This window comes from Globicephala melas, chromosome 17 (assembly GCF_963455315.2).
Source record: "Globicephala melas chromosome 17, mGloMel1.2, whole genome shotgun sequence".
NCBI classification, from domain to species: Eukaryota; Metazoa; Chordata; class Mammalia; order Artiodactyla; family Delphinidae; genus Globicephala; species Globicephala melas.
The window spans coordinates 34,977,337-35,004,370 of NC_083330.1; the positions used below are offsets into that span (position 1 = coordinate 34,977,337).

Here is a 27,034-nt window from a genome sequence, read left to right on the forward strand (position 1 = left end):
CTGTGCCACCAGGGAAGCCCCGTAACAACGTTTTATTAGCAGAAGAGATTATGCTACTGGAGTGATGAGACTAGCAAAGAATATTGTTCTATTAAGAAGCTAGGCTGGCAGGAAACCTAGTAGTGCATATAGAGAAGGTATTAAAAAATGTTGCTCTGGGGAATATTCAGAGTGGACTTTGAGAGATTGTGTGACTTCAGGTTATTGAAACTTACCTGCTGCAAAACACATGCTAATGAATTTCTTTATTAATTTCTTTTCATTAAGATAATTTCTTTCTGGTATATTATGTGTAGTAAGTTAGCAAGCTGAGTAACTCACTACCATGTTTGATGGAAGAATAGTGATAGGATTTGAAGGAAGAGAAACATGACCCCTAAAGAAAAATGTATGCCCTTTGAACTGTGGTCAACTTTGAAATGAGTTTCACATATGTTAATGCTTTTGCAGATACCAAGTTAGTCAAGTTTGTATCATATTTTTATAAAAGGAATGTGAGTTAAGGTATAAATTATAGAATGTTATTCTTTAGAGCCAGAAGGAAAAAATGATGTTTCCATTAAGCAGAAGAAGTGCTCTTTTCATTTCAGCACACCCAGCACTGACTTGTGGCTACCATTAGGTTCAACTCTCTAGGTTGCTCCTTGTTGGTGGATAACATAGGAAACTGAATTAAGAAAGTCAGAATGTCTGTAGGTGATTCCAATGTAGCCTTAAACTCTTTATTTTATTTTTAAACCTTGTCTATGTTGTAGAAATTTCGTGAGACATTTAGACCTGATGACATGATGCCCTGGAAAGATGTTTTAAATCAATTATTTTTAATTTGTTGAGTGCTGTGTTTCAAACCATGGGCTGAAATCAAGGAAATCTCTAACTCTTCCATAACTGTGAGGTGCAGTGGTGTAATGCCGCTACCTCATCCTGGCTCACAAGAACCAATTTTCAACATCTCTTCCCAACTCTGTGTTCAGTGACTGGAATCAGCTATGGTAGGAGTATTTACACCATAGAATCAAAGCATGCCACAAATCAGGGCTTTTTTTTTTTTTTCTTTCCAGAGAACTGTTTTATCTGCACACCACTGAAGATAGGTCTTATTGTCCCAATTTCACAGCTGAAACTAAGTCTCAGAAAAGTAACTCCCTAAATGAGTTTAACTTTGAAAACCACATGAGCTCAAAGTCATGTGAACTCAAGGGAGTCAAGGTGTAATTTTTTTTTTTTTCCTGCTGGCACAGTTTTTTTTTTTTTACCCTGTTCCTTTTTTTTTTTTTTTTTGGCATATAGTTGCTTTACAACGTTGTGTTAGTTTCTTCTGTACAACGAAGTGAATCAGCTATATGTATACATATATCCCCTCCCTCTTGGACCTCCCACTCCCCCTGCCCAATCCCACTCATCTAGGTCATCACAGAGCACCGAGCTGAGCTCCCCGTGCTATACAGTAGGTTCCCACTAGCTATCTATTTTACACATGGTAGTGTATATATGTCAATCCTAATCTCCCAGTTTGTCCCACCCTCCTCTTCCCTCCCCCATATCCACATGTCCGTTCTCTACATCTGCATCTCTATTCCTACCCAGAAGATAGGTTCATCTGTACCATTTTTCTAGATTCCACATACATGCATTAATATACAATATTTGTTTTTCTTTTTCTGACTTACTTGACTCTGTATGACAGTCTCTAGGTCCATCCACATCTCTACAAATGACCCAATTTCATTCCACTTTATGGCTCAGTAATATTCCATTCTATATATGTACCACACCTTCTTTATCCATTCATCTGTCTATGGACATTTAAGTTGTTTCCATGTCCTGGCTATTGTAAATAGTGTTGCAATGAACATTGAGGTACGTATGTCTTTTTGAATTATGGTTTTCTCAGCAATCCCACTGCTGGGCATATACCCTGAGAAAACCATAATTCAAAAAGATATAATATGAACATAAGAGAATTACTTTTTTTCTACTCAAGGGGTAGAATCCAGCTGAATTTAGGTTTTCTTCATAGAAGATTCAATATCCTTGTGAATTATATATTTTTCTTTTTTCTTTTTTCAACAGAGAAATCAACTGTACTTCAATATAATGATAATTTTTTGATGTTCCTCTGTTTCCCTTACCTTCCTCACTGATCATAAATGAATGGATCATAGGACAGTATTTGAGACCTAAATTTTTGGTGTATATTAGAGTGTTATTTTTCATCATACTTGGTTCCTAACAAACGTATTATTTGCAAACTGTTCCCAGCATTTTATTAATTAACCTCTCTTCTATTACTAACAATTCTCTGATCCTGAACAACTTTTCTCAGCTGTCTAGTATGGGGGATGTCACCAGTGACCTCTAAGGTCATTGCCATCCATGCCAACATAAAGATTCTTATGCTTCTTATAACTAGAGTACACCCTGCTATTAAAATACTAATGTGGAATATGTCATAAATAAAGTAATTTTAGTCTAATTTTATTGACGATGTAGGCTCAGAAATGAAGTTTATTTTGTTGTGTAGTGAAGTTTTTATTTTGTTTTGAAAGTTTCAATACCTGAAGCTGAGGGAGTTCTACTGTGAGGGAAACCCACTGTTCCTGAAGCAGCCAGTTAATGCTGTAAAACATGAGGACATCTGGAGTCTACAGGTGAAGCCTTATAGCATTCACACAGGTCTTCAAACTAAAGCCATGATTTAAGTTTTAAAGAGTTTTCTTCTAAAGCATTCTTGCCAAGCCAGCGAACGATCCATACAACCATAATCCATTGGCATTGTGGACCCTAGTCATAATCTTTTTGACTTGCTTGCAGAATCCATTGTAATCCTATCTGATTTCCAGAGTGACCAAATTCAGAGACATTTAAACATTTTATTGGATGAAAACATTTTGTTGAAAACAAAGGAATTTGTTTTCACTTTAACCTCCAAGTATTTTTTCAGTATTATCTAAGGATATATTTGATTAGTTCTTACTGGGGTGTTTTGTCTCTTCCATCCCCTTTTCACTTGTCCCCACTCCTAGTGGATAAATGAATATGATCCAGAAACTGTGTTCCCTTTAGTCAACAAGTTGATGATATTAAAGGAAGGAATAGGGAAATACATTACGAGACTCTCTTTGTGAGTATTTTAGTGATAGATGAGTTAAAGATTTCAGATCTTTCCACATTTGAGTATGAGTCTCCATTGTGAATTTGGACTCCTCAGGTCCTTTTAGGTCTGTAGCTGAACATGCAGAATTGTCTTAAAACTTTCAAGAATTGCATAGGATTCAAGTTGCCTGGTTACAGGAAACAACCAACCTTGTTTGACAATTTAGTTTAAAAAAATAACATTTCCCCCTTATTGCACAAGTAATATATGGTTAATACAGAAAAGTAGAAAATACAGATGAGTGAGGAAGAAAATATTAGTTATAATGCCATACTTATTTAAAAATTTATTATAAAAGTAATACAAACTTATTTAGAGAAATTAGAAAAAAGGCAATAGAAATTGATAAAAAAAATACTCAGAAATCCAATATGCAGAGTTACAATCACTGTTCTCTCTGACACTTATTCTGCTAGAACTTTCCATAAATCCTGAAATTTCTGTTATCAAAGATGATTTCAAACTCCACATACTATTTAGAGACTCGCTTTTTTTACTCAAAATATTGTGAATATCTTTCCAATCAATAAGAAATACCTATGACATCTTTTTTGATGAATACATAATAATATTCTGGTATATGATTACACCATAATATTTTAAACTACTTTCCTACTGTTGGCTGTTTAGATTATTAATAATTTTATAACTTTTGGGCCTTTATAAACAAGGCTACGATGACTGTCCTCTTCTTATGTCTATATTATCCCTGTGAGTGAAATTCCTGGGCCAAAGAACTTTCATCTTTTAAAGTCTGATTAGCTCTTTCCAAATTCTTTTCCAGAGAATCAATCTATATTTCCACAAACAGTATTATTTCCCACTCTCAAGTCAAAAAAAACTTACTTGACTTTTAATTGTAAATAATTTAAAAAACTGAAGTATTTAATTTGTTTAATTACTTGTAACCTAATTATCTCCTTGAATCAAGTATTTCAGAATAGTAGTAGTAAAATAATACTACTGAGGATGTAGTATTATAATACTAATACTAATACTAATAATAATACTAATGAGGATGACCTCATTATGTAACCATCCCCGAGAATAAGCTGAAGTGTGTAGGAGGTTATGCTGTTGAAGGATCAGGCAGTTAGGAACCAATGCTCAGGGCTGTTTTTGTATAATGGCATCTTTCCCAGATGTTTGTTAAGTGGAATGGATAGAGAAATAAGGGAAAGAGACACAGGAATTTATAGGATTTTGTTATTATTTAAAAGATTTTAATTGGGATAGATGAGTGAAAAATTATGTCTGTATGTATTGTGTTGGCCAAAAAGTTCCTTTGGTTTTCAAGTAAAAATAATTTTTCATTTTACCCAAGAACTTTATTGAACAATGTATTCGCCGTTTTGTTCCACTACTTTCTGCCATTTTTTAGGCAACTTCATAATTCCATCTTCCCAAAACTTTTTATCTTTTTGAGCAAAGAACTGTTCCAGGTGCCTTTTACAGTCTTCCAGGGAATTAAAATTTTTTCCATTAAGACTATTTTGTAAAGACTGAAATAAATGGAAATCCGAAGGTGTAATGTCTGGTGACTATAGCAGATGAATCAGAACTTCCCAGCCAGGCTGTAACAGTCTTTTCCTGGTCTTCAAAGAAACATGCAGTCTTGCATTATCCTGATGGAAGATTATGTGTTTTCTGTTGACTAATTCCAGACTTTTTCATTGAGTGCAGCTTTCAGTTCGTCTAATTGGGAGGAGTACTTGTTGGTATTAATACTTTGGTTTTCTTGAAGCTCCCTTCCAATCCCACCATATACAAAACATCACCTTCTTTGGATGAAGACTGGCTTTTGGTGTGGTTGGTGGTGGTTCATTTCACTTGCCCCGTGATCTCTTCCATTCCACATTATTGTACAGTATCCATTTTTCACTGCCTGTCAAAATTTGTTTTAAAAATGGAATGTTTTGCTACATTTAAGTAGAGAATCACATGCGGAAATATGGTCAAGAAGGTTTTTTTCACTTAGCTGATGTGGAACCCAAACATCAAAGCGATTAACAACACCAAGCTGGTGCAAATGATTTTCAATGCTTGATTTGGATATTTTGAGTATGTCAGCTATCTCCCATGTGGTTTAACGTTGATTGTTCTCAATTAATGTCTCGATTTGATCGCTATCAACTTCAGTTGGTCTACCTGACCGTGGAACATCGTCCAGCGAGAAATCTCCAGCACAAAACTTCGCAAACCACTTTTGACATGTTCGATCAATCACAGCACCTTCACCATACACTGCACAAATCTTTTTTTGCATTTCAGTTGCATTTTTACCTTTCTTGAAATAATAAAGCATTAGATGCTGAAAATGTTGCTTTTTTTCTTCCATCTTCAGTATTAAAATGGCTACACAAAAACTCACCAATTTTGGTAAGTTTTATTTTAAATGCACGCTGATATGACAGCTGTCACAATACAATCTAACAAAACTGTTTTGAATGAAGTTAAAGACAACTAAGCACTACTAGAGCCATCTTACAGAAAAAAACAAATGAGCGGTCTGGCCAACCCAATATGTATGTATGTAGGTATGTATTTCCAAAGATTCCTATCAGAACCTGATGTGGACTACCTTAATACCACTGGGAAATCTTTCACTTTGGCCAGGAAAAAAGTCTTATACACTATTAAAATTCATGCAGTGTTTTTGTAACATTTACACAGAACTTCATGCTATTGGCACAAACAATGAGGGGCATTTAATGGAGTAAATCAAATGTTTATTTTGTTTGCTTGGTCAGTGAAGATATAGTTATGTATTATATATATATATATATTTTTACTTTAAGCTGATGATGTTGATGGTCATCGTGACCATCCTCACCACCCCTTTTATTATTTAATATTATAATATTATTATTATCTAAAGTGAAGTATCTGGAAATATTTATGTGGGTAGGTTTAATACATACCAAATTCAGAGATTTGGGTAATAGAAATCTGTACTCTTTACCAGTCTGTCTCAATTCAGACAATGCAGTAGATAACTTAGTCCAGTGCTTCTCAAACTTTAACATACATACAGAATACATACAGAATACCCGGGGAACCTTGCTAAACTGCAGATTCTGGTTCAGTAGGTCTGAAAGTGCAGCAAAGTCTGAATTTCTAATAAGTTTCTAGGTGATTCAGATTCTACTGATCCATGATCTACAGTTTAAGTAGTAAGGGTTTAGAGCTTAGTAAATATGACAGACTCAGTTTTTGGGTCCAGTCTGAATATTTGTATTGTCCTTGCCTATTGTAATGAGAGGTACAAAATTTGAACCTAAACTTTATCTAATAATGTAAATTTATTGTAACTTGAATTCCTGTATGTCAGAGACATAGAGATATTACAATGGAAGTAACTTCCTTTTCATATAATGTTGAACACTAAACTTACAATGCCAGTCATTGACAATATAATTCATTATATATACTATTGAAAACTAATTTAACAGAAACTGAGGAATAAGCCAAAAATATAAATTAGTGAAATGGGAATCAATGTAATATAAACCAGTTATTTTGAGAATAATCTGAGGAACCATATTCTTTTTTAATCTAGGAAATAACATCAAGATTTATAATGAATCAGCTAGCAGAAAAGGATCCTTTCCTAATGCAAGCCATAGAATGGTACCCACAGGTCAGGAACATAATCTCGCAGGGAAGAAAATGTGCAATATGTGGAAAGTCCTTTTTAACCACATGGCTGGAATGTGTTGAGTTTTTTCCTCCATCAAAGGTAAATGGTGTTTTTTGTGTGAATATGAGCATAAGACCTCCTCTTATTCTTTGTCCTTATCTAAGTCGACCAGTACTAACTTCATTTGTATCTAAGAATTGACCTCTATGATGATATAATGGGGTTTTTTCCCAGCTTTATTGAGATATAATTGACAGATAATATTGTGTAAGTTTAAGGTGTACAATGTGTTGATTTGATACATTTATAAATGCAAAACGATTACCACCATAGAATCAGCTACTATCTCCATCCTGTCACATAGATATCATTTCTTTTTTGTGGTGAGGACATTTAAGATCTACTTTCTTAGCAATGTTCAAATATGTGATACAGTATTATTAGCCATAATCACCATGCTGTACATTAGATCCTCTAACTTGTTATCTTATAACTGGAAGTTTTTACAGTTTGACCAGTATCTCCATTTCCCCCAGCCCCCAACCCCTGGTAACTACCACTTTACTATTTCTCTAAGTTTGTCTTTTTTAGATTCCACATGTGTGTTATTGTGCAGTGTTTATCTTTCTCTGTCTGATTTATTTCACTTAGTATAATTCCCTCAATGTCCATCCAAGTTGGCATAAATGCCAAGATTTCCTTATGTTCCTTGGCTGAATAATATTCAATTGTTATATATATATATATATATATATATATATATATATATATATATATATATATATATATATATATACATACCACATATTCTTTATCCATTCATCTGTTAACAGACACTTAGGTTGTTTCTATATCTTGGCTATTGTGAATAATACTGCAGTGAACATGAGAGTGAAGATATGTCTACTAAATCCCGATTTCAGTTTCTTTGGATATATAATAAGAAGTGGGATTGCTGGATCATATGGTAGTTCTATTTTTAATTTTTTGTGGGACCTGCATACTGTTTTCCATAGTAGCTGTACAAATTTGCATTTCCACCAACAGTGCACTAGGGTTCCCTTTTCTCCATCCTTGTTAACACTTGTTATCTCCTGTCTTTTTGATGATAGCCATTCTAGCTGGCGTGAAGTGATACCTCATCATGGTTTGGATTTGCGTTTCCCTGATGATTAGTGATATTGCATACTTTTTCACATACCTGTTGTCCATTTGTATGTCTTCTTTGGAGAAATGTCTATTCAGTTCCTCTGCCTATTTTTAAATTGGGTTGTTAGATTTGTTGCTATTGAGTTGTGTGAGTTCTTATTATATTTTGATATTAACACCTTGTTAAGTATATAATTTGCAAATACTATCTCCCATTCCATTGGTTACCTTTTAATTTTGTTGAGTTTCTTTTGCTGTGCAGAAACTTTGTAGTTTGGCTTAATCCTACTTATTTATGTTTGCTTCTTTGCTCGTACTTTTGCTGTCATATCCAGGAAATCACTGCTGAGACCAATGTCAAGGAGTTTTTTCCCCTACGTTTTCATCTAGAACTTTTATGGTTTCAGTCCTTAAATTTGAGCCTATAATTCATTTCAAATTATTTTTTTGTGAATGGTGTAAGATAGGGCTCTGATTTCATTCTTCTGCATGTAGTTATCCAATTTTCCCAACCCATTTATTGAAGAGAGTATCCTTTCTTCATTGTGTATTCTTGGCTTCCTTGTCAAATATTAGTTGACCTTATATGCAGGGGTTTATTTCTGGACTCTCATTTTTTTCCCATGGATCTATGTGTCTATTTTTATGCCAGTACTGTGCTGTTTTGATTACTGTAGCTTTGTTGTATAGTTTGAAGCCAGAAAGTATGATATGTCCAGCTTTGTTCTTCTTTCTCAGGATTGCTTTGGCTATTTGGGGTCTTTTGTGGCTCCATATAAATTTTAGGATTATATTTGCTATTTTTGAAAATATCATTGGAAATTTTGAAAAATGTCATTGGAATTTTGATACAGATTGCATTGAATCTATAGACAGCTTTTGATAATATGGACATTTTGACAATATTAATTCTTCTGATCCATGAACATGGGATATCTTTCCATTTGTTTGTGTCATCTTCAATTTCTTTCTCCAAAGTCTTGTAGTTTTCCATGTACAGATTTTTTTACTCCTCAGATTTATTCCAAGAACTTTATTGTTTTTGATGCTATTGTGAATGGGATTGTTTTCTTTATTTATTTTTCATATATTTTGTTGTTAGTGTATGGAAATGCAACTACTTTCTGTATGTTGATTTTGTATTCTGCAACTTTACTGAATTTGTTGATTAGTTCTAACAGTTTTTTGGAGGAGTCTTTAGGACTTTGTATATATAAGATCATATCATCTGCAAACAAAGATAGTTTTACTTCTTTCTTTTCTGTTTGGGTGTCTTTTATTTTATTTTTTAGCCTGACTGTTCTGGTTAGGATTTCAAGTAGTATGTTGAATAGGAGTGGTTAGAATGGGCATCCATTATATAGAGAGAGCTTAGCAGAGTGCTTGGTACATATTTTATTTCTAAGAATGACTGATGAATCACAAGAACTGGATTTTAAAAAATTGTTTTTTAACTTTTTCTTTTATTTATTTATTTTTGGCTGTGTTGGGTTTTCATTGATGCACATGGGCTTTTACTAGTTGTGACGAGTGGGGGCTAGTCTTCATTGCAGTGCACAGGATTCTAATTGTGGTGGCTTCTCTTGTTGCAGAGTGTGGGCTGACACAGAGGCTTCAGTAGTTGTGACGTGCAGGCTCAGTAGTTGTGGCTCATGGGCTCTAGAGCGCAGGCTCAGTAGTTGTGGCACATGGGCCTAGTTGCTCTGTGACATGTTGGATCTTTCCAGACCAGGGATAAAACCCATGTCCCCTGCATTGGCAGGCAGATTCTTATCCACTGCACTACCAGGGAAGCCCAAGAACTGGATTTTAATACCAGCTCCTGTGTTCTATTAGGTTATTAATATGTTGCATCAAATGTATTGTAGAGAAAAATCTGGCAGAGCTGTTGCCAATGAGGGATAATGTCAAAGTGAGATAATGGTTGAGGAGAAATTTAAAAGTTAAACCAGTTGGACATTAAACACCAAGAGATAAGAGAGACCATCAGTGGAAAATGAAAATTGAAATGTATGTTGGTTCTCAAGATGGGAATACATCTGTAATCTTGATTGCTTATGTAACCTATCTGTGAATTATTCACATCACCTTCTGGAATAGATTGTTATATTCCAATCTATATTCTGGAGTAAATTATTACACTAATGAGTATAACACGTCATATTATTTGGCAAAAGTTTCCAAAACACTCTACTTTTCACTGGCTATGACATGAACACCTTCAACAACTTGCCATGTTCATTTTTTCCCAATGAATATCTTTCTTGGGAAAGATGTTCTTGCTCTGATAGATTCCAAGTCAAAATCATCTGATGAGCTGCTAGTCTCATTTCAAGTAGGGTAATTGCAATGTTATAATAGCTCTGGCCCTCCAGGAACTTACATATTCCTAGGAGAAGTGATATAGGAAGGTAATTGAAATCTGACAAATTGGGCTTGATGACCAGCCCTACCATTTACCACCTGTGTCACCTTAATTTCCTCTTTGAAGCTAAGTTTTCATCTCTAAAATTGGTATAAAAATAGTACCTCTCTCACGGAGCTGTTATGAGTGAGACATGAGGTAGACAGTGCTTAGTACAGCAGGTGCTTAATAAAGGTAGTACATAGTAGCTACTTAATAAGGGTATTCTTAAAAATCAATACCTTTAGACAAGATAGAATGATTATATTCTTGTGATAGGTATCGTGATAGAGGTGTGCACAGGGTGCATGAGAAGAAGGAATCTCAATTAAATAGGAACATTCTCTGGTGTATCCCTGAGTCCTAGCACAGTGATTGTGCTTGGTACTTGGAGAATACCTAATACACATTAAAATTATTTTAATAGGCATTGCTTGTAAATGTGCTTTGAATGACAGGGAGGCATAAGAATAGATAAAGAACCAGTGGACAGGCATTTTAGGTGCAGGAACTGCCTGTTCAAAGGTAATATTGTACAAATAAATTGTACAGTGAGTACAGGGAACTCACTGAGTGTGAAGTATGGGACATGAGGTTAGAGAAAGGTATGAAATCAGGATGGCTCTTGTATGTAAAGTTTGAACTTAATTTCAAAAGCTACTATATTAGTTTGTTACAGCTCTCATAACAAAGTACCATAGACTGAGTAGCTTAAACAATAGAAATTTATTTTCTTACAATTCTGAAAGCTAGAAGTTCAAGACCAATGTGCCAGAAGGCTTGGTTTCTTCTGTGGTCTCTCTCCTTGGCTTGTTGATGGCTGTCTTCTCCCTCTGTCTTCATATTATCTCCCTTCTCTACAAATGTGTGTCCAAATTTCCTCTTCTTGTAAGTACAGCAGTCATATTGAATTAGGGCCCACCCTAATGACATCATCTTAACTTAATTGCCATTTTAAAGACTATCTCCAAGCACAGTCACATTTCGAAGTACTGGGGGTTAGGACTACAACATATGAATTTTGGGGAGGATACAATTCAGCTACTTATAGTTGTCGAAGCAGTGGAGTAGCAAGATGAGGCTTTGTTTGTTTTTTGACAAAGAATGGTTGGAGCTGGTGATTTGGATTAAAAGATTGTTTATGTAAGTGTGACACTTGAAGCCATGCCTGAGGAAATTTACACAGTGAAGTGAGAAGGCCAGAAGGACAGAACCCTTGAAAACAACAGTATTTAAAGGGTGGGCAGAAGCAGGAGTCAGCAAAGGAGAATAAGAAAATGCAATCAGTGGGGGAGGGGCAAAACCAGGTAGAGTGCCCACAAATTTTAAAGCTATCAAAGACAGATGTGCAAGAAATAAGATTATTTTTACTTTTTCTTCTGCTGGATCCAAAGGCCCCACCTCCTAATACATTAGTCATGACGATGTCAATATAGGAATTTTGTGGGGGACACAAACCTTCAGCCTATAGCAGAAGGCTTAAGGGAAACTTCCCTGAGAAGATGACATTTGAGTAATGTGAGTCCCGGTCCTCTTTATTAACTTTGTGACTTATTTTTCATTGTCTCCGTTCGCAGGTGAGGCAACTAAGTTAGTTAAATAGTTTCTTCACAAATTTAATATCTATGAAATAACAGAATTAGAACTTTAGTTTACACCTCCTGATACCACCTTCAGGTCACTTTTGCTGCACTGTAGATTGCATGCACGTTTTTATTTTGAACCATAAGAGAAAGTGTAAATAAATTCATTGATTGGTGGTGATATCAATACAATTATTCAAACAGCTGCCTTCTTATGTTTAAAAGACTATCATGTGAAAGAGATATGAGGCTTTTCTTCTCTTGACTTGTGGAGTGGAACATAGACTGACTGGTATTCAGGCCACATAAATGGAAGAATTTTCCTTCAGGATTTCACCCACACACACTCACACACACACACACACACAAGTGTGTGCACAGCTTAACATTAGTCATCACTGAAGAAACAATAAGGATGGAAGAAAGAATAGGAGAATAAAGAGATTTTGTATCTACATAATTTCATTTTAAAAATTAAAAGTAAGAATACATTTTAATCAATTAAATATGTCTGAGTGCATTATAAAAACTGCAACACAGTGGCATAAGAATATAGCATAAGATAAAAACATAATGGTTAAAAAATCCCAAAAGATTCTGTAGGTTGTCTTTTCATTTTGTTTATGGTTTCCTTTGTTGTGCAAAAGCTTTTAAGTTTAATTAGATCCCATTTTTTGTTTTTATTTCAGTTACTCTAGGAGAAGTATCCAAAATGATATTGCTGTAATTTATGTCAAAGAGTGTTTTTCCTGTGTTTTCATCTAGGAGTTTTATATCATCTGGTCTTACATTTAGGCCTTTAATACATTTTGAGGTTTTTTTTTTTTTTTTTTTTTTTTTTTTCAGTACGTGGCCCTCTCACTGTTGTGGCCTCTCCTGTTGTGGAGCACAGGCTCCGGACACGCAGGCTCAGCGGCCATGGGTCATGGGCCAAGCCACTCCGTGGCATGTGGGATCTTCCCGGACCGGAGCACGAACCCGTGTCCCCTGCATCGGCAGGCGGACTCTCAACCACTGCGCCACCAGGGAAGCCCTTGAGGTTATTTTTGTGTGTGGTATTAGGGAATGTTCTAATTTCATTCTTTTACATGTAGCTGTCCAGTTTTCCTAGAACCACTTATTGAAGAGGCTGTCTTTTCTCCATTGTCTATTCTTACCTCCTTTGTCATAGATTAATTGACCATAGGTGTGTGGGTTTATCTCTGGGCTTTCTGTCCTGTTCCATTGATCTATATTTCTGTTTTTGTGCCAGTACCATACTGTTTTGATTACTGTAGCTTTGTAGTATAGTCTGAAGTCAGGAAACCTGAATCCTCCAGTTCCATTTTTCTTTCTCAAGATTGCTTTGGCTATTCAGGATCTTTTATGTTTCCATACAAATTAAAAAAAAAATTTTGTTCTAGTTCCATAAAAAATGCCATTGGCGATTTGATCGGGATTGCATTGAATCTGTACATTGCCTTGGATACAATGGTCATTTTGACAATATTGATTCTTCCTGTCCAAGAACATGGTATATCTTTCCATCTGTTTGTGTCATCTTCGATTTCTTTCATCAGTGTGTTATAGTTTCTGGAGTTCAGATCTTTTGTTTCCTTAGGTAGGTTTATGCCTAGGTATTTTATTCTATTTGATACGATGGTAAATGGGATTTTTTCCTTGAATTTTATTTCTGATCTTTTGTTGTTAGTGTATAGGAATTCAGGAGATTTCTGTGTATTAATTTTGTATCCTGCAACTTTACCGAATTCATTAATGAGCTCTAGTAGTTTTCTGGTAGCATCTTTAGGATTTTCTGTGTATAGTACCATGTCATCTGCAAATAATGATGGTTTTACTTTTTGTTTGCCAATTTGGATTCCTTTTATTTCTTTTTCTTCTCTGATTGCCATGGCTAGATCTTCCAAAACTATGTCGAATAAAAGTGGTGAGAGTGGACATCCTTGTCTTGTTCTTGATCTTAGATGACATGCTTTCAGCTTTTCACTGTTGAGTATGATGTTAGCTGTGGGTTTGTCATATATGGACTTTATTATGTTCTCTCTATGCTCACTTTCTTGAGAGTATTTTTTTATCATAAATGGATGTTGAATTCTATCAAAAGCTTTTTTGGCATCTATTGAGATGATCAAATGTTTTTTATTCTTCAATTTGTTAATGTGATATATCACACTGACTGATTTGCAGATGTTGAAAAATCCTTGCATCCTGGGGCTAAATCCCATTTGGTCATGGTGTAGGATCATTTTAATGTATTGTTGGATTCGGTTTGCCGGTATTTTGCTGAGTATTTTTGCATCGATTGCAGCACTATTAACAATAGCCAAGACATGGAAGCAACCTAAATATCCATCGACAGATGAATGGATAAAGAAGATGTGGTATGTTCATACAATGGAATATTACTCAGCCATAATAAAGAATGAAATAATGCCATTTACAGCAACATGGATGGACCTAGAGATTATCATACTAAGTGAAGTAAGCCAGAGAAAGACAAATATCATGTGATATTGCTTATATGTGGGATCTAAAAAACAATTATACAAATGAACTTATATACAAAACAGAAACAGACCCACAGACACAGAAAACAAACTTATCATTTCCAAAGGGGATAGGCGGTGAGAGGAGTGATAAATCAGGAGTTCAGGATTAACATACGCACACTACTCTATATAAAATAGATAACCAACAAGGACCTACTATATAGCACAGGGACCTTTACTCAATATTTTGTAATAACCTATAAGGGAAAAGAATCTGAAAAGATGGACATTTATGTTTGTATAACTGAATCACTTTGCTGTATACCTGAAACTAACACAACATTGTAAATCAACTACACTTCAATTAAAAAAAGAAAGAAACAGAGACCTGGGTGTGAATTCTTATTAACGGAATAAAATATTAAAATATTGAAGAAAGACTTGATCCCTCACATTGAAAAAGCACACTGAGTGCCAGGTAGAATAAGAATAAATACATACCTAGACACATTTTGGTAAAAATGTACACTACCAAAGGGAAGCTATTTAGAGCAAAAGGTAAACTTTTAAGAAAATAGATCACCTACAAAGAAATGACAATGAACTGAAAGAAGATTCCAGAAAAAAGATAGCATAATATCTTCAGTGTAGAAAGAGAAAATAGTTCAAAATATAGAGTTATATTCCTAGATAAGTTGACAGGCAGAGTACATGGAAGTGTTGGAAAATTGGGGAGAAGAAAATTTTCTAAAGGAAAATTGCTGTGAAACAATCACTGATTCTAACCTTTAAAATAATTGAAAAAGTTAAACAGGTAACAGTAAGTATATGTAGTGAAAAAATGTGTCATGTAATTCCATGACAATGGAATTACAATTAGAATAAGTGTATAGTATGAATTTATAAATTATGCTAAATAAATATAAGGATATTTAAAAATGGCTAACAATTGGATAAAAATTTAGGTTGGAATATATATTACTAGATGCTTGGCAATCAAAATATTATTTTTAATTATTTTTAATTAATTAACTTATTTTATTGAAGTATAATTGATTTGCAATACTGTGTTAATTTCTTCTGTACAGTGAAGTGAGTCAGTTATATATATATATATATATATATGTGTGTGTATATTTCTTTTTTATTTTTCATATTCTTTTCCATTATGGTTTATCAGAGGATATTTAATATAGTGCCTTATGCTATACAGTAGGATCTTGTTGTTTATCCATTCTATATATAATAGTTTGCATCTGCTAATCCCAAACTGCCAGTCTATCCTTCGCCCCCACCCCCCTTGGCAACAACAAGTCTGTTCTCCATGTCTGTGAGTCTGTTTCTGTGAAACATTATTTTAATGGAGTTGTTTAGTTCCCTGTTTCTAGAGTGAGAACATACAGAAAATACATAGAGATGATAATCAGATTAACCATGTTATTAAAAAGTTGCTTTTACATACATTTAGGATTTTATGCTATTTTCCTATTTAAGTAAAGGGAGAGTATACAAAGACTAGTTTGCCTAGAAGCCTCCCTTTCTGTTAAAAAAAATTCAGCTTTTTATTATCTTTTCAGGATGCTAACCTTTAGAGTTTAGCATGAAGGAAGAACCCAATTTGATAAGGCCAACATCTAGTTACCCTGTTGTGCTTTACAGAATGTTCTGTCTCTGATGGGTTTGTTATCTGAGGGCACAGTTGAAGAAGGGAGACACGATGACAAATGGGACTTTGTTCTCGATATAAAAGGCTAGACACAACAAAATATCCAATTGTAATTGCTTCTATTCAGGTGAATGTGAAATTATGCCATGCTTATCTTATGAATTAGTGAGAAGAGGATTGGAAATAGTTGATGAAACATTTTACACAATCTCAAATATTAACTTTTACCATAATTCATTCAGATGCTTTTGTCTTTTTCAAATGTTATAGCCCTTGCCATTCGGTTAGTCCTTAACAATTACAGAATTGTCAATAATTTCAATATAATTGATATTTAAGTATTAACTACTAATGATATAATGCTTCAAAACAGCAACAAAAATTAATCCTTTTTAGTTACTACCAACTTGGGTCATAATTGAACCAGTGACTTAGAGGTTACTAAATAGTCTCATAAAATTCTTTCCAAATACTTGAGTGATCCAGTGCCCAATATATGAATTTGATATTTTCATTTCACGTAGTTACTCTAGTTGAATGTAACATTTCCCTAGATTCCTTTAAAGTTGTAGAGTTTAGGGAGGGAACAGTATGGAACATGAACTCTCAGCCCTGTATTGAATGATGTAATGTAATTAAAACTTCATTCAAAAGAGATTAGGTTGAGTAGGTTTCACTATAAATGAGTGAAAAAGCTGATCTACTTTATGAAAATAAATGAAAAATTGCAGCCTTGATTCCTTTTTTATGACAAGCTGTCAGTAATGAAACATAAGATTACATTTAATAATTTTACTCACTACTTACAGAGCAAAATCTTGCTTTGCAATAAAAAGTTATTACTGTTTATATACCACTGACATTCATTTATGAAACTGATCATTTCAACCAGTCAACTGTGAAAATAAATGTAGGTCTTAAAACATGCAATGGTTAGTTAATTTAATGTAAATTGAACACCTAGAGGATCAGAAGGCATCACATTTCTAATTCTAAACAATCTTGAAAATAATGTGTATTTATTGTTCAGAAAAATTGAGATGGCATGAATGATTCTTATCATTTTATTCAGAAAACAGCAAAACAATTAGAGTATAAATGATCTCGCACACTGTCTCTTGATTGCTTCTACTTCTATGGGAATTCACTGAATTCCCCTTTCCCTTTAGGGAACTCTCCCTTTTGTTCTTAAACTGCTAGGTAGAGTTAACAGTTGTATTCAGTATATATGATTTTTTTTTTCTGCTAAAGAATCTTAAGATGTATTCACTGCAGCACATTTATCTGAAGCTGTGCATAACCAAAATGTTTGAACCTCCCACGTGAAATTCAGAGGACACTGATTATGCCAAGATGGTGATGAAGAGCAGGATCACTTTGTAGTAGAGTGAATGCTACATAGCTGGATGGGTGGCTGGAACATGAGCAGGATTTTCTTTCTGGTTTCTGCCCTTACTACAGTCCAAACTACCCTAAGGGTGGAATTACCATATATAATGTATCATCTAAGTCAAGAGGTGTTTGAGAGTGAAGGTGGGCAACATTATTAATAATTGGAAAATCATCAGGAAGCCAGGACTGTCCTAGGCAATCCTGAATGTATGGCTACACTTCCTAAATGGAGCAGTTAACTTTAGAGGAGTGCTCATTGCTGGCGCTTATCACTGATGGAATAGAGGAGTTGTCATTCTGAATGTTCATCTTGTATTTTTAAATTACTTTCAGTCATTCCATAAATATTTGAGAACCTGTTTAAAGCAGGGAACTCTGGGTGCTAAGTACAATGCAAATAAATAGGGAACCTAGTTTGTCCCCATGGCTAAAATCCAAGAGTTTAAACTCTGTAAAGATGTAACAGACACTAGTTATAAAAACAAAATGTAAAATGAGACCAATTGCTTTAGGGCTTCAAAGTGTGAGGTGAGATCGCTGTAGGTTGTCAGGCCTAGGAAGTGCCCAGGCAGATGCTGGAACTTGTGCAGGGCCTTGACATAGATAGAATTCAGATACATGGAGAAGGAAGCTGAGAAAATATTTTAGGAGAAGAGAACAATTTGGAGAATGAGTCATGTTCATAAGGAAGTAAATCAATTAAGTTTGTTTTTGCCTGGGAGTGGGAGAAAGACAAAAAAAAAATTAGGGTCAAATTCTATGAACCTGTCAAAGGATAGAATAAAGAGTTTGAACTTGATCCTGTTTGGAAATGGAGTCCTCCTGAATGTGTGGGGACAAGTCAATGATACAAAAAAAAGATGTACTTTAGAAGGAATCATTTGGCCGTACTGTGCTGGGTTAATTGTAGTTTGAAGAGAAGAGAAACTGAGGAACAGAGACCTGTTAGAGTGCTTGCCTAGTGGGGTATAAGGGGTAGCAGTAGAAATGCAAGGAAAGGAAGCACCATGAGGGAGGAAGGACGGCAGAACTTGGCGATTGATTGAATGTGGGAAACCTCAGAGGGTGTGAGGGAGAAAACCAGAAGATTCCACATGGAACTGATTTGGGAGGCAGGAACTCAAGTTTCATTTTAGACTTGTTGAGTTTCAATTGATGGGTGGATAATTCAAGTGAATATGTTTAGCCATCAGTTGGAGATAGACCAGAACAGCAAAGCAATATGCTTCTTCTATGCTTTATTTGAAAATATGTGCACTTTCCAATAACTGTTCATTCTTGCAAACAGTTCTGCAAATTATTATTAAACTATAATCAAAACACTACATTGGTGAAAGAAGCTGGGAAGCATACTATGACTAAAAATAATCTAGAATTTAGTGAAATTATATTCTAGTCATGTCTCTGCCTCGAACTATGAGGTCTAAGGTAAGTCACCTTACTTATCATTATATCTGGACCAGTTTCCTCATCTGGACAATGAAGTGATTAGACCAAAGTCTCTTCTAGCTCCAGAGTGCCTTGATTCCATAATGGGAAGAGGGGCTCTCATAGTCATGCCTTTCTTGGTCCTGTTAATTTGGAACATGATGCTAGTATTAATTTGGAACATGATGCTAGTATTACTTTTCTATTGCTGCTGTAACAAATTTCTATAATCTTGGAGTCTTAAAAACAAAATTTATTATCTTATAGTTTAGTAGGTCAGAAGTCCAATATGAGTCTTACTGAGCTAAAATCAAAGCTAAAATCAAAGGGCTGCATTCTTTTCTGGAGACTCCAGGGGAGAATCCATTTTCTTACTCTTTCCAGCTTTTAGAGGCTACCCACATTCCTTGGCTCATGGTCTCCTTCCTGCATTATCAAAGCCAACATTGGCAGATCTAGTTCTTCTCAGACCCCATCCCTTGGACCTTCTCTTCTGCCTCCCTCTTCCATTTTTAATGATCCTTGTGATGAAATTGGGTCCAGCTGGATAATTCAGGATAACCCCCTGCTCTCAAGATACTTAAGTTATGTCAATCACACCTGCAAAGTGTGATTAACTTTTTCCATGTAAGGTAACATATGTAGTCACAGGACCTAGACATCTTTGGGGAGCCTTTATCCTGCCTACCATTATAACTTTTATTGAGAAAATAGGAAACCATCTATCTCTTCTTTCCTAGTCCTTGTGCTTCATGTAATATTGAAACTTTATCCAAAGATTTACTTTATACTGTATGATATAAATGATATACTGTATGATATAAATATATATGTAGTTAATTTTTGATTTCTCAAAGTTTAAAATATGGTAGTGATTATCACTTAGGCATATTTTAAAAACATCTCTCAATTCCACCATTCAACAAATATAAAACTTAGTAAACATGCATATTCAAACTTAAAGCACAAGACTACTTTTCCATAAAATAGCAAGAAGATTATAATCATATGTTTATTTGTTTCAGGAAATAATGCATTTCACTGTAAAGAGTAAAGAATGAAAATTAGACTTTATATAGCATTTCACATTTTAAAGCTTTGGATAAAAAGATATAAAAGTATGTCTAATCATAGACCAACTCCTTTGCCTCTTCTCTGACTTTGGCTTGACAGAAAGGATCTTTTAGTGTTTCAGTTTCTAACTGTAAACAATGACCAAAGCAGTAATTATCTTTGACAGAGTTGTGAGGTTTTGTTAATTGAGGTTTGTGAAGACATGTCTACTATAAGAATGTGTGTTGTAATTCCTTTGTAAAAGCTTATTTCAAATGGACATATTTTATACTGGTAGAAATATATGTCATACTGGAGATGATGCCACAAATGAAAATAGAAACTTAAATGGGTATCAAGAGATAAGGTATTAGAGACGTTCTTTTCTCATATAACATTATTGAGTTCTATGACTCTAGATGGAAAACTATGTTACCAAGGAATTATGATGAGTCCATTTTTCTCAGTAAAATTTCCAGGAAACAATTACTAGCCATGAGAGATATAATATCAGAAATAGTAATTATTAAGTTAGAGAATAATCGCAAGCAAAGTTTCCTATTCAATACAAAGCTGATAATGGCCTTTGGTAAAATATGTTCCCAGCCAACATCATTCTCCATGGTGAAAAACTGTAACCATCTCCTCTAAGATCAGGAGCAAGACAAGGTTGCCCACTCTCACCACTATTATTCAACATAGCTTTGGAAGTTTTAGTTATGGCAATAAGAGAAGAAAAATAAATAAAAGGAATCCAAATCAGAAAAAAAAGAAGTAAAACTGTCACTGTTTGCAGATGACATGATACTATATGCAGAGATTCCTAAAGATGCTACCATAAACTACTAGGACTGATCAATGAATTTGATAAAGAAGCAGAATACAAAATCACTGCAGAGAAATCTCATGCATTCCTATGCACTAATGACGAAAAATATGAAAGAGAAATTAAGGAAACACTCTCATTTACCATTGCAACAAAAAGAATAAAATATCTGGGAATAAACCTACCTAAGGAGGCAAAAGACCTGTGTGCAGAAAACTATAAGACACTGATGAAAGAAATTAAAGATTACACAAACAGATGGAGAGATATACCATGTTCTTGGATTGGAAGAATTGACATTGTGAAAATGACTGTACTACCCAAAGCAATCTACAGATTTAGTGCAATCCCTATCAAACTACCAATGGCATTTCTCATAGAACTAGATCAAAAAATTTCACAATTTTTATGGAAACACAAAAGACCCTGAGGACTTCCCTGGTGGCACAGTGGTTGAGAATCTGCCTGCTAATGCAGGGGACACAGGTTTGAGCCCTGGTCTGGGAGGATCCCACATGCCACACAGCAACTAGGCCCGTGAGATACAACTACTGAGCCTGCGCGTCTGGAGCCTGTGCTCTGCAACAAGAAAGGCTGCAATAGTGAGAGGCCTGTGCACCATGATGAAGAGTGGCCCCCTCTTGCCACAACTAGAGAAAGCCCTCGCACAGAGATGAAGACCCAGCACAGCATAAATAAATAAATAAATATATTCCTACTCCCAACATCTTCTTAAAAAAAAAATGACCCTGAATAGCCAAAGCAATCTTGAGAAAGAAAAACAAAGCTGGAGGAACAGGCTCATGGACTTAAGACTATACTGCAAAGCTATAGTAATCAAGACAGTATGGTATTGGCACAAAAACAGAAATATAGATCAATGGAACAGTATAGAAAGCCCAGAGATAACCCACACACATATGGTCACCTTATCTTTGATAAAGGAAACAAGAATATTCAATGGAGAGAAGACAGCCTCTTCAATAAGTGATGCTGGGAAAACTGGACTGCTACATGTGAAAGAATGAAATTAGAACATTCCCTAACACCATACATAAAAATAAACTCAAAATGGATTAAAGACCTAAATGTAAGGCCAGACACTACAAAACTCATAGAGGAAAACATAGGCAGAACACTCTATGACATAAATCACAGCAGGAACCTTTTTGACCCACCTCGTAGAGAAATGGAAATAAAAACAAAAATAAATAAATGGGACCTAATGAAACTTAAAAGCTTTTGCACAGCAAAGGAAACCTTAAACAAGACGAAAAGACAACCCTCAGAATGGGAGAAAATATTTGCAAATGAAGCAACTGACAAAGGATTGATCTCTAAAGTTTACAAGCAGCCCATGTAGCTCAATATCAGAAAAACAAACAACCCAATCCAAAAATGGGCAGAAGACCTAAATAGACATTTCTCCAAAGAAGATATACAGATTGCCAACAAACACATGAAAGAATGCTCAGCATCACTAATCATTAGAGAAATGCAAATCAAAAGTACAGTGAGGTATCATCTCACACCTGTCAGAATGGCCATCATGAAAAAACTCTACAAACAATAAATGCTGTAGAGGGTGTGGAGAAAAGGGAACCCTCTTGCACTGTTGGTGAGAATGTAAATTGATAAAGCCACTAAGGCAAACAATATGAAGGTTCCTTAAAAAACTAAAAATAGAACTACTATATGACCCAGCACTCCCACTACTTGACATATACCCTGAGAAAACCATAATTCAAAGAGTCATGTACCACAATGTTCATTGCAGCACTATTTACAATCGCCAGGATATGGAAGCAACCTAAGTGTCTATCGACAGATGAATGGATAAAGAAATTGAGCACATATATACAATGGAGTAATACTCAGCCATAAAAAGAAACGAAATTGAGTTATTTGTAGTGAGGTGGATGGACCTAGAGTCTGTCCTACAGAGTGAAGTAAGTCAGAAAGAGAAAAACAAGTACCGTATGCTAACACATATATATGGAATCTTAAAAAAAAAAATGGTTCTGAAGAACTAGTGACAGGACAAGAATAAAGACACAGTTGTAGAGAATGGACTTGAGGACACAGAGAAGGGGAAGGGTAAGCTGGGACGAAGTGAGAGAGTAGCATTGACATATATACACTACCAAATGTAAAATAGATAGCTGGTGGGAAGCAACCACATAGCACAGGGAATTCAGCTCGGTACTTTGTGACCACCTAGAGGGGTGGGATAGGGAAGGTGGGAGGGAGATGCAAGAGGGAGGAGATATGGGGATATATGTATACATGTAGCTGATTCATTTGTTGTGCAGCAGAAACACAACGTTGTAAAGCAATTATACTCCAATAAAGATGTTTCAAAAAATATTAATGTAACTGGGGAATGACTGCTTGAAGCAGTCAAAATGTTTGAACCTATACAAAGATTACCATGAATGTGACAACTATAAATACAGATTGGTACCACAAATTTAAAAAAAGTTTAATAAAACATTGTATTCTAATTAACTAAACAATAATACCCTCAAGTAGGAGAATGAGAGACACAGACATTTTGTGTTTCTGCTTGCAACAAGAGCCAAAGGAAACTGCCCATACTATTTCTTAATGACCCAAGGGAAAATAGCTAAAACCACAGTGGAAATAGAAAATGCCTTTAGTAATTTCTATTATAAACTTTTCACCTCATGGAGAAACTGGACAAAGCAAATCTGATAGCTGTATGGCCACGTTTAATTCCTTGGTATATGTTTGTCTTTTACCTCCTCTGTCCTAGTTTCTTAAACAGAAGTTGAGTGAAGTTCATGTAGCATGGTTTATTTTAATAGCCCTTTAGTTCTAGATGAGATGGGTTACAGTAGTGGACAAGAATAGCTTGTTGGATGAGAGGGTTATCTACTATGTATACGGAAAAGGAAAAGGCCACATTTAGGTTTTGGCTTTTGTCACTAGTTCTTCAAGCACAATTTTAACATTAAGCCATTATAATCTAATTAATCAATATGAACTCATATAAAGTAGATCTGAAATATTATACATAATGTGTCTATCATTGAACAACTACTTATGAATTCTTTTTGTCCCTGGACTAATATGTTTATTGTTGATATCCCATGACTCAACATTTTATGATCCATTTATTGTTTATACTGTATTTTTTCCCCAGTTACCAAAGCACATTCTTGAATTACTGCTCTCATAGTTCACCTTTTCTAAATGTCCTTTCGTACCTTTTCCAGGTAGCCACATCCTGGACATCCCTCAACATCTAGTTCACCATTTTGTTATATTGTAAAGTCTTGCTTAATATGCAGCTTGTGGTGGTGTCTCCTTTCTCTGTACTCATATAGAACCTATCATTGTATTGAGCCTTATGTTTCTAGTTATTTTTTTGTTTGTTTTGTTTGTTTGTTTTTTGTGGTATGTGGGCCTCTCACTGTTGTGGCCTCTCCTGTTTAGGAGCACAGGCTCCGGATGTGCAGACCCAGCGGCCATGGCTCGCGGGCCCAGCCACTCCGTGGCATGTGGGATCTTCCTGGACTGGGGCACGAACCCGTGTTCCCTGCATCGGCAGGCGGACTCTCAACCACTGTGCTACCAAGGAAGCCCTCTAGTTATTTTTTGTGTTTATGTCTTATCTTTCCAACTAGATGCTGAAAGATTCTAAGAGGCAGGAATTGTTTGTTATATATCTTTGTATCTTTGCCACTTTGTCTAACAGGGTGCAGGTTTTTGGTTGCTTGTAATTTTTCAGAACTCTTGGTTGCAAGTTAAAGAAATGGAACACTAATTCAAGTAATGAAGAAGGTCCAGGGATGGGTCTGGCTAAATATTTAGTCATGCTGGATCAGGTATCCAAATTTTTCATCAAGAATTTGTCCTCCTGCTTTCCTTTGTCTTGGCTTTGCTCTCAGGTGAGAGCTCCCTAAAGTATGCCTTCTAGTAGTAGAGGAAGAGCTTCCTTCTCTCAGTAGATTCAGGGAAAGCTTTGGGGCTGATGATTATTGGTTTGGGGTCATGTGCTCGGCCTGAGTTACATGGTTATGTCTTGAGACGGGGGGTGGGATCAGTTGCCCTCTCTCTTTCATGACATTTGCACTGAAATTGGAGAATGGGTAGTTCCTTAAAGGAAAAGGTGGGCTTTTGTGCTGACAGATGGGAAATGGATGCTGACAGGCAAAAACAAGATGCCCATTGGGAATTTCAGTAAATGTTTCCTGATTGATCACATAAACTTCTAGGAAAGAAGTCAGATTTGTAGAGATTCCATTTTTTCACCTTCATCCAAAATACTTGTTAGAATAGTGCCGTGTATTCTCTGAGCCCTTCCTAGTCACTTTTGGAGGTGGATGTAAATGTGATATGATGTATGACTTTGGCTCCCCATTGATTTATCACCAGAGCTGAAAGGTTATTACTCTCTCAAGGATGGATTAATAACTATGCTTAGGTGCTTGAACCTTTGAATAGGCCCTCAAAGTTCTTTTATGGAAGAGTGAACAGAACAATAATGAAATCTCTCACTGTGGATTGTGATGATGATAGCCCAGTGGGTTATGATAAAACTAAGTAGCATTATCAACAAATTAAACTGTGACTCTGTTTTGGATTCTCTCTCTGAGAGCTATGTTGTTTATAAACAACTTCAAAAGTTGTTTATAAAACATATAAATAGTAAGCTTTGAGGTTGCCATTATTTCAAAATAGTGGTCAGGACATGTATACTAAGTTGGCTGACAGGGTTTTTGATTGTCTTTTTTTTGTACATTGAGAAGTTAAGATCAGAGATATTTTAAGTACAAAAACTTAAGTCATATATTGGTCAACTTGCCTGAAACCCAGCCAGTGAAGATCTTAATGAACATTGCAGACAATGAACAGAGTATTAGCAAGATTAATTTCCATGAGAAATGGATGCTAGACAGGTAAAACTGAGATGTCTACTGAGTGTTCAATTAGTCTCTGCTGATTGATCAACTTAACATCCCTGTAGATCAGAATCAGGTTTGTGTGGATTCTGTATATTTTTTCACCTTCATCCCAAACACTTTACAGCTAGGCAATGTAATAATATCTTTGGATGAAAGAATAGATAATCTTTTATCATTGAATTTTGTTTAGTGTTGTGTATGCCCTTCTTAGCTAGTTAAGTTTATTTGTGTGTGGGAAAAGAGCAAATCAAGCATAAATACTTTAGTGTGTTCTTTAGAAACCAATGTTCTGAAATCTCTGAGATAGTTAATATTTATTTTATTCAAAAATATTTACTGAGTACTGCCTTAATTTTATTTTTAATCTTTACTTTTTAGAACTGGAAAATAAGCAGAAATCTACAGCTGGTACCACTTCAAATATTAATTTGTTCTTACAAATGTTTTAATCAACGTGACCCTAATGTCTTTGGAATTGCTCAAGTGTAGAGCAGGTAAGAAGCTCATTTAGAGCCTCACATGACTTGCCGCGTCAGCTCTGCACAGTCAGATTATGCCCTACTTAGGATACCATACTCTTCTCTTTGTCAGTACCTTGAGTAAAGGAAGAAAAATAATTTAATTGTGAAGGTCCCAATTTAAGCATTACAGTCTACCTTTAGATTGTTTAGACTCTAAGTGTGCTGTTTCTTCTTTGACTTAAAAACAAAATAAAAAAGGAAAAATAAAGATCAATGTGGAAAATGAGTATTATTTTCTTCTGTCATTTTATGAATACCACCCTCCATTTCTAAATAGTATTAAGGACTTTGATGGGGACAAGTGTTTATTTTATGCATGTTTTGCAAATGAAAAGGAATCACTTTTTAGTGCTAGATAGTTCAACTATATTTGTATGATTTCATTTGAGTTCTTATTTTCTAAGTGTCACTAACATCTTTTTTTTTTCTTTCTTTTATTAAGGTAACAGTTTGTAACATTAAGTTTCATGTATACAACATTATATTTCAGCTTCCGTATACACTGCTGTGTGCTCACCACCAAAAGTTTAGTTTCCATCCATTGCCATACAGTTAACCCACTTTACCCATTTCACCCTCTTCCACCCCACTTCCCTTCTGGTAATCACTAATATGTTCTCTGTATCTGTGTGTTTGTTTTTGTTTTGCTTGTTTTATTTTATTATTGCTTGTTTTATATTCCACATGTGAGTGAAATCATATGGTATTTGTCTTTCTCTGACTTATTTCACTTAGCATAATATGCTCAAGGTCTATCATTGTTGTAGCAAATGGAAAGATTGCATCTTATATTTT

General features: G+C 35.1%; 2 protein-coding genes across 3 annotated transcripts in view; both read left to right on the forward strand.

Annotated features, from left to right (window-relative positions):
• Positions 1 to 26,207, forward strand: part of LRRC69 (leucine rich repeat containing 69) — an 89,244-nt gene extending 63,037 nt beyond the window's left edge. For both annotated transcript variants that reach the window (XM_030862863.2, XM_030862864.2), the window contains 3 exons: positions 2,550 to 2,651; positions 6,717 to 6,896; positions 26,097 to 26,207. In XM_030862863.2, coding sequence (XP_030718723.1) covers positions 2,550 to 2,651; positions 6,717 to 6,896; positions 26,097 to 26,207 — 393 coding nt within the window. The remainder of the gene's footprint in view (positions 1 to 2,549; positions 2,652 to 6,716; positions 6,897 to 26,096) is intronic.
• Positions 1 to 27,034, forward strand: part of SLC26A7 (solute carrier family 26 member 7) — a 308,475-nt gene that overhangs the window by 49,376 nt on the left and 232,065 nt on the right. The gene's annotated exons all lie outside the window — the stretch shown is intronic.